General features: G+C 34.7%; 1 protein-coding gene across 1 annotated transcript in view; it reads right to left on the bottom strand.

Moving 5' to 3' along the window:
- Positions 1–5,882: 5,882 nt before the first annotated feature.
- The window catches only part of LOC110093550 (2,3-dimethylmalate lyase), a 13,392-nt gene continuing 10,415 nt past the window's right edge, over positions 5,883–8,859 (bottom strand). Inside the window, exons 5-8 of the mRNA XM_020818471.2 lie at positions 7,304–7,454; positions 7,003–7,208; positions 6,461–6,497; positions 5,883–6,356 (exon numbers count right to left, since the gene is read on the bottom strand). Coding sequence (XP_020674130.1) covers positions 6,229–6,356; positions 6,461–6,497; positions 7,003–7,208; positions 7,304–7,454 — 522 coding nt within the window. The 3' untranslated portion in view covers positions 5,883–6,228. The remainder of the gene's footprint in view (positions 6,357–6,460; positions 6,498–7,002; positions 7,209–7,303; positions 7,455–8,859) is intronic.

Here is an 8,859-nt window from a genome sequence, read left to right on the forward strand (position 1 = left end):
TCAGCGGCGGGAGCAGGAGAAGTAGAAGATGCGGAGCACGATACCGCAAAACAATGTGAATTTTTAAGTTAAGAGGCGAGCAAAATGAGTTTTACATTTATTAAATTTATATAATATAATTGATTAATAAATATTAGAAAATTTACATACATATCATTTTATATCATTATATTTATATATAATTTTATATCATTATATTTATATATCTAATCTCTAAAATTTTAATATTTTATGTCTTACACCTATAGACAATTTTAATATAAAATATATCACTCTTATATTTTGGATTTCTTGAAACGTCTCTCTTTTGAATTCATTATGAGATTCTTCTTTAATCTCAAGTTTAATGGTGAAGTGTCGGTCATCCTACTTGATCTGTCGCGTATCTTGATCAAACTGGCTAATGATCTTGATTATTTTATGGTGTTTTGTCATAGATCTTATCTAATATATAATGGTTACATGAAACTTACCAAGTGGTTTTCTCTTTTTTATATTGGTGTTGAATCTCCGGTGATGCCGATTTGAGTTTCTTTTCCGCGTCTCCATGCATCCTCATCTTTATTCCCCCCGTATTCTTCATAGTTTGGGTTCAAGTTTTGGCAGACCTTTGAAGATTGATTATGCCACTTCTGTTGGTTCTAGACTTTTTGTGGCTCGTGTGCTGGTGGAGATTGATATTACTAAATCATACACTAATAAATATTTGGTTAGGTCCTAAGAAGCTGGGTTATGTGCAGCGAGTTGTTATGGAAGAATTTCCTCCCTTTTGTGCTTCTTGTCATTGTATTGGTCATATGGTATGTAATTGTGGTCCTCATCTCTCTACTAATCCACCTAATATTAATCCCGATGTTTATAAACCTATTCTGAATCATTCTTCTCCCCCCTCTTTGTCCCCTACTGTGCCTATTCTTGATGGGGTGGAGAATGTAAATGTTGAATTTGATAAAACTTTTAGAGTTGTGTCCTGCAAATAAATTAGTTGGGAGTGTGGATTAATTTTAGGGGAATAATATTGTTCTTCTTAATGCTAATTTAATACCTGTTGTTTTTGCTGTGGTTGAGAAGGAATATGCTTTTTCGGCTCCACCTTTGAACGATATTTGTTTTGGTGATGTAGGGAATTCGACTAAAAACAATTGTGGTATTAACCATAAAGCTAGCTTTTCATGTGCGAATGTTGTGGTTGATTTGGGTGATTTGGTTGCGGATGTGGTTTCTGGGGATGGTGAGACTTCTAGCTTACATGTTACGCCAATCCATGTGTTGGTTGTTTTTTATGGTTATTCTCGTTTGGAATATGTGGCCCAGGATGTTGCTTCACCGTTTGTTAATTTGGTTGCGAATTTACCTATTAATGATGTGTCTGAATTATCTCCTATTTATAATGCCTCTGAGGGAAATGTTCTGTATGTTAGTATTCCTATTTCAGTTATGTCTAACGAAAAATTGAAAGCTCATGTGGCCCGGTCTGTGAATAACTCTATCTTGGTTCAATTTGATTGGCTGGATTTGGATGAGTCCCTTTCCATGCCTTGTGTGGGGGAGGAAGATGATTTTGGTGATCATGTAAATTATGATATGTATAGTTTCATGGTGGGATGTGTTGTTGATCAAGCTGTACTCAATGGCAGTGGCAAATGTCGTAAAAGTAAATCTAAGAAGAAATAGGCTTTGGATTTCTCTCTTGCTTTTACTATAGTGGGCTTTGTTGGTGAATTAGACGATGACGAGGCGGCTCCCTGCTTTTCACCTTGTTTGGTCCAAGCTTATTGGCAACCTTGGTGGTTTGCCCTTTTGCTTGATGGTTGCATGTGTTGGTTCTTGGTTATTTTGGTTTTGAGTGGCTGTCACCAAATGATGGTCCGTGTCTGGCTGTGAGGTGATTGCATGGGGCTACGATTCCTGAGTCCGTTTTGGCTCCTTTTCCTGCTTTATGTGTCTGCTTTTTTGAGTCAGCTTTCATGTCCTGTAATATGATGTTTTGTCATTTTAGTTGTTGGGTTCATGTTGTACTTCCCTTTTCCTTGTTGGAATAAAATTGGTGTTTTAAAATTAAAAAAAAAAAATCACTCTTATATTTCATTCATATCACATATACTATCCTATAAACTTTAATATTTTATTCATTACACTTATATTTGATCTACGAGTGATAGGCATGAAATATTAAATTTTTTGGTGTTGAATATGTAAATATCATGATATAAAATGGTATGTATGTAAGTCCCCTAAAAATTTATATGATTAAATTTCAAAATAGTCCTTCAACTATTCATATATCCCAAGTTTAGTCATAGAGTATAATGTTACTCTAATTTTTTCCATGAACCATATAAAATTCATCTAATTGATTCCTTTTAAACTAAATTAAGATCAATTTCTAAATTCTAATGACTAATCAACAAAGCAAATATTCATTTAAATCAATACACAAAAATAAATATAATGCAAAGATGAATATTCATTTTTTAATTGCTTTCATAATAAGAAGAACAGTTAGTAAGAAAATAATATATATTTAAAAGATAATTTTTTGCCATTTATTTCAAAACTTTATCTTTCAAAGCTATTTTTTAATAATTTTTTTTTGAAACTTTCACTAAAAATAGATTTTTAAAATAAAAATAGAAAATCTTAAACCGCCTCAGTAAGACCTAAATAAATATGATTTATTATTTTTAGCACCATCAAAATTTATAAATTTGTGGGTGCCAGTTAATTTAATAATTAAAATTTTAAAATAAATAATTCTATTCTTACAATTTTCAGATCAAATATTATTTATATTAAATTTATGTTTAGCCTATTCTTCAAAAGAACAATAATAAATTGATATCAATTTTTAGTTGTTTGCCTCTCAGCTACGAACAGTGTTGCAACTGTGTTGGAAGGGAGCAGCAGTTGGCCCGCGGGTTATCCTGCACTACTGATGTGGCCAGTCATATGTCGGTGGCGCAGCCAACTACCCACCAATTGGAGCCGAGTGGAGTAATTTGCATGGAATTCTACGAAAACCTACAACAAAAGATAAAGGAGAGATGGGCACGTGATATTTTTTTATTGGATTGTTTATTGCCTTTCATAAAATATTAAAATTATCGGGATTTTTGATAAGATTACATGTGATTACTGATTAGTTAAGGATAGGCCACCGCGTGGTGGGGGCCAGTAGAAGGCTATGGTCTACTGCGCCGCGTGTAACTTACTCCTTTGTTTATCTTCTAAGGCGGTGACGTGCGTTCCCATCGCAAGAAAAAACAGAAGAATATTTTGAGAGAATATTCCGTGAGGTCTCTAATTACTTCCGGAAGTCAATTCGCACAAATTTGTGCTATTTTTTAAATATTGTATTAATTAGAAATTTGAATTAAGATGTGATTGATGCTTAAATCAAGAAGTTTTTTCTAATTTGTTTTATTTTAAATCTATTTAAATAAATAAATTTGAGGGTTGTTGTCGAGGGATGAGAAGAGAGCCAAATTGTAATCTTTATTCTTCTATAATATTACAGTAAAATCATCATCATCTTCCCATGAATGTAGGCATCTTCGTCCAACCACGTAAATCATCGTATTCTTTATATTGACTGTGCTTTGATTCTAGGTTTATTTCCACTATATTTGCACAACAATTGATATCAAAGCTAAATTTCGGTGGAATTTCTGGTAGCGGCTTGAAGAATGAGAGATCAATCAGTTATTTCTGTTCATGTGGTTCATCCATGTGAAGGAAGAGAGCTGGATTGGTGTAATTCCGGCTTTGTGAGATGGCTGCAGACTTGGGTATCCTTTGGTATTATTATCCACAATACAAATAAATTTCTTGAGCATGTTCACATAGATATTTAGAGCCTGACGAAGAGATCACCATTAGGTGGGTGGCGATACTTTCTCTCTTTTATTGATGATCACTCCATATATATTAGTGTATGCCTTGCCCCACAAAAGTGACGTGCTGGAGATTTTCAAAACTTGGAATAAGTGGACTAAGACTCATACTGGTAAAAGGAGATGGTGTATCAGATCAAACAATGGGGGCGAATATACCTTGGATGCATTTTTGCAGGAGTTTCAAAGATATGAGATAGAGCATCACTTCACTGTTAGAGAGACACCACAGTAGAACAAGGGTGACAGAGAAGATGAATCATACTTTGGTGGAGAAAGTTCAGTGTATGTTATCCAATGTTGGGTTAGATAGAGTCTATTGGGCTGAGACGATAGACTATTCCTGTCACTTGGTGAACTGTCTGCCTTCTGCCGCTATTGGGAAGAAGACCCCAACAGAGATGTGATCGGGACATCTCGCTAGAGATTATGAGCACTTGAGAGTGATTGAGTATCCAACTTACTATAATATTTAAAATGATAAACTTAAACAGCCAGCAAACAATACAATTTTTATTGGCTTCAGGCATGGAGTCAAGAGCTTTACACTCTATGATCCAATAAAGAAGAAGATTATCATTAGTAGAGATGTTACATTTGACGATATGAGCATGTTGAAACCTCAAGACTCTAAGTAGGTGGAGAGTATTATTGGTATCACAAATGTGCTGCGAAAATTGGAGGTTGTTTCATAGATACATATCACTTCTAATTAGGTATCTAATTAAGTTACAAATCATGAGGTAGAATATGATGTCAAGGATAAGGTTCCATCTTGTAAATTTATTACGAGGAATAGGTCCATGTGCCATAATATTCCAAAACTAGCTTAATTGGGGGACTACATTGCATTTGCACTTTCAACCACATAGACTAAAGTTCCTAGTAGCTATAAGGAAGTAGTGGACAGTTATGATGATGATCTTTGGAAGAGGGCGATGGTTGAAGAGACAGTCTTTTCAGAAGAATGCTACTTGAGGTTGGTGAAACTTCCTCTAAGAAGAAAAGTCATTTGGTGTAAATGGGCATATGCAAAGAAGGAAGAGATCTATATGTTACAACCACATGTATATAAAGCCTCAAAAGACTTGATTTGCAGATTGGACATATTTTTATTTTGTGTACTAAGAAGATTCATCTTTGTTTGGTGAACATTCATGCTCATAACTAATCGTCCACTCAATAAAAAAAAACTATGCTCTACTTAATCCCTTGGGGGGGTACGTAAGCAACCATATAGGATCATTCGTTCTGATATTTGAGCCTAATTTGTCATCCTGCACGTTTCGAAGTAAAAGATAAGGTAAAGATTGTTGCTTTAAAATCTTTCCAAATCTAAATAAATTTTATTTTGAAAAGCTTTGAAGGATAATTATTATATTAATTAGGAGGTTGATTATTGCATTAATTAAAGACTTGATTGAAAATTTGATTGATGCTTAAATTAAAAAAGTTTTTCCTTCTTTGTTTTATCTCAAATCTATTTAAAGGGGTTTGAGGGTTGTTGTAGAGGAATTCGAAGAGAGAGAGAGAGAGAGAGAGCGCCAAATTATAATCCCTATTATTCTCCAATATAGCAAAATCATCATCCCTCCCCTTAGATATAGACATCTTCGCAGAATCACATAAATCGCCATATGCTTTTTGTTTATTGTGCTTTGATTCTAGATTTATTTTCAGTGTTTGCACAACATTATACCATTAAAGAGGTGCAAAGTAGTAGTTGAAAAAAAAAAAAAAAAAAGGTGGAAAAGAGAAGGGGAAAAAAAAAAAAAAAAAAAAAGAGTGGTAGTTGTACACCTTTGGAAAAAAAAAACCAACCTTTTTCAATGAGGACAACCATAACTACTTATCAATTGATTTTTATTTTATTTTTCAACAATCGATTTTATTTAAATTCAATTTGGCATTCCTTAAATGTAATCCCTCAATAATCTAGTTTCTACTCATTTAGCATAAATTCATCCACCTATCTCTCTCAACTCAAAATAATTGCAAACCACATAAATATGTTATCCAAATAGAGAGTTATGCTCATACCTCACCCATAAAATCTCATATATAAATAATCTACATAAATGCAGCAATAAAGGTTAATACTGAATTAAAATGCAGTGTTTAGGGGAGGGAAAATTATTAGGTCTGGTCACCGGTCCTAAAAATAGATCCGAACATCCAATTAAAACTTGCCACATGCACTGCACTTTACCTGCACTTTTTGACTGCGCTTTAGGTGCGCTTTTGATGCGCTTGATTTAAAATAATATTTTATTTGTGTCCGAACGTATCTCTACGTCTGTGACCGGACCTAATAATTTGCCAGATGAAGAGCAGCTCATTCCACAAAAACCTGAATCTTATCACCCATTGTGCCGTTGAACTCAAGAAGCAATTTCCCTTTAGCAGTTGTGCTATCCTGTGATGCATTTTCTAACAGTTCCATAAGATTTACTCCACCCAAGCCTGTGGAATAACAAGTCACCAGTCTATCCTATAATTCTTTTAAATTATTTTGGGATACTTTTCACACTTTTAGAAATTAAAAGAGCATAGATGAACCAATATACCTGGAATTATGCTTGACATCCCCTCTAGAAACCCAGCCTGCCAAACAGAACATGTAATTAGAAAGCTTTTAATAGAAGTTTGTAAGGGTTTATTTGGTTGGATATATTAGGGATACATTACTCCTTTTGCATGCATTTAAAATATGTTAAATTGGTCAGTTTCTAAGTTCTATACATCTAATGCCTCTAAGCTCGCCATCGTATCGCCGTTTCCAGAAAAATGATTATTCCCCACAGCCATATGGTTTAAGGCTTTGTTTGAGACATTTTTCGTACTGTTTTATAAAACAGAGTTTTAGTACAAAAATTTTATGAAAAAAAAAATTGTACTACAACTCTATTTTATAAAGCAGAAAGAAAGCTGTCCCAAACAAAATCTAAAGCTTCATAGCACTGGGGCAAGGCCTTCATCATAGTACAATATAAACAACATGCATAGGAAGCTCCTTTCATTTATATAGTATAAAACTCAACGAATGATATGCCGTTATAAACATAATAGAAGTATATGCATCAATATACTAGAGGAAATATCTACTAACCGGAATAAGGACATCAAGTTTCTCAACCCCATTGTTTCCAGTGACTTTTAGTCTGAGAGTCCGAGACCATATATCAGATGAGCGATCATTAGAATCATTTGACTTGTATCCATCATGCAATGGACTGATCAACTCAACAACAGGTTCACTTACTCTCTCTGCTCTTTGACTGACTTCTTCTTGGATTTTTGGTGTTATAGTAAATGCTGGGGAACATTTTATCAATACCAAAAGCATAAACCAAGTTAAGTTCGAGATCCACAGAATGGAGGGGAGAAAAAGAGGAAAGGTTGGTGCTAACCTTCTTCATCAGAGGGAAGGACGCCAGTGATTTTATACCGTTCTTCCTCTTTGTAATACTCATTAAACCCAACAGTTTCCTTGATCTCTTCAAACGTTGGTAAACTCCCTGGAGGAGGAATACGGCCTCCTTTTAAAGCAGTCAGTGCATCCTGAAGATAATCATATAAACTCTTTAATAAAGAAGCAAAGTGCATAATTACGAATGTGCAGAAATTTTCACATCTCCAGAAGCCCATTTGGCTGTTAAAGCTACGAGAAAATATAACTTTGTATTAAAATAAACTTAGCAGAAGTCTGTTTGATCTAAAAAAAAGAATAATAAGATCTTCATCAGAATTGATAGGAAGGTTTCTGCCTCGATTCAATCATGTGACAGAGCAAGATCATAGCTGCCAATAAGGATCCTTCAATCCGACTAACTCCATTGTTATGATGCACCAACACTACTTCATAAGAGGGAATGTAGTGTCGGACACGTATCAGTCACGAACACGTGCCGTGCCTGACATGACTAGGACACATGTCGGGCACGACATATCTATATCAAATTAAAATAATATTTAAATTAAAACAGACACAAGTGTCGGACACGTGTCCTAATATTTGATAGTTAAATTTATTTAGATTACAAAATTTGTATATTTTAATAATCTTTTAATCAAATAAAAGGTGTTCAAAGACCATTCAAACCGTATATCGATGAATACATGTCCAACTGCCCGTATGCCTTAGGGATTCACTTTACACCGTCGCTCTCCCTCGCCTTCTTCATTTACGCGACCAGGTGAGCCGACCAAGTGGAGAGAGCGCACGATTGAAGCCCGAAACCTCATCGTTTTCTCATCTTCATCGTCAGTTCTTCTCTTTTACTCTTTGTCAATTCTAAGACGAGTCAAGCCCAATCAAGCAGACTACTGCTCTATTTCAAACCCGATATGTTTGACTACAAATGTTCTCTCGTTGTTCTCTTAACTCGTTCGATTTCTTAGTGGTTCGTCTTCCACAATTTTGCAATCACCAAGGGCATCGAAGGGCTCCGACCCTTGTGTTTGCTTTATCAAAGCCAGAGGAGGGAGAGTGAGGCAAATACGTTCGATGTCGGCTTCTTTCTTTCTGCAAGCAAGTGAGCAAACTATACCTTACCAATTTATTTGATTTTTTTTGTTTTCATTTTTTCCCTTGGAATGCCATATTTATTGAGATTATCATCTTTATGTGTGCATCAGTTCTCCACTCTTCTTGTACTCTTATGAGAAGTTGAGAGCATGATATTCCTATTTGGGTAAAGTTTCAACATGTGAATATCGATACATTGATTTATTATTGCTTGTCATTTCTAATATGATGTTATATCAATTTCCATATACAAAATAAAAATTATAATGATGTGTTCGTGCCGTACCCATGTCCTATATTTTTTATGATGGTAGTATCTTGTGTCTGTGCATCATAACTCCACTGACTAAGTACACATAGGTACATGATAAATTGGGATGATAAAATTGTGGGATATTTATTGAGTTTTCATTATCCCCCCCGCCCCCCCCCCCCACC

This window comes from Dendrobium catenatum, unplaced genomic scaffold (assembly GCF_001605985.2).
Source record: "Dendrobium catenatum unplaced genomic scaffold, ASM160598v2 fragScaff_scaffold_333, whole genome shotgun sequence".
Classification (NCBI taxonomy): domain Eukaryota; kingdom Viridiplantae; phylum Streptophyta; class Magnoliopsida; order Asparagales; family Orchidaceae; genus Dendrobium; species Dendrobium catenatum.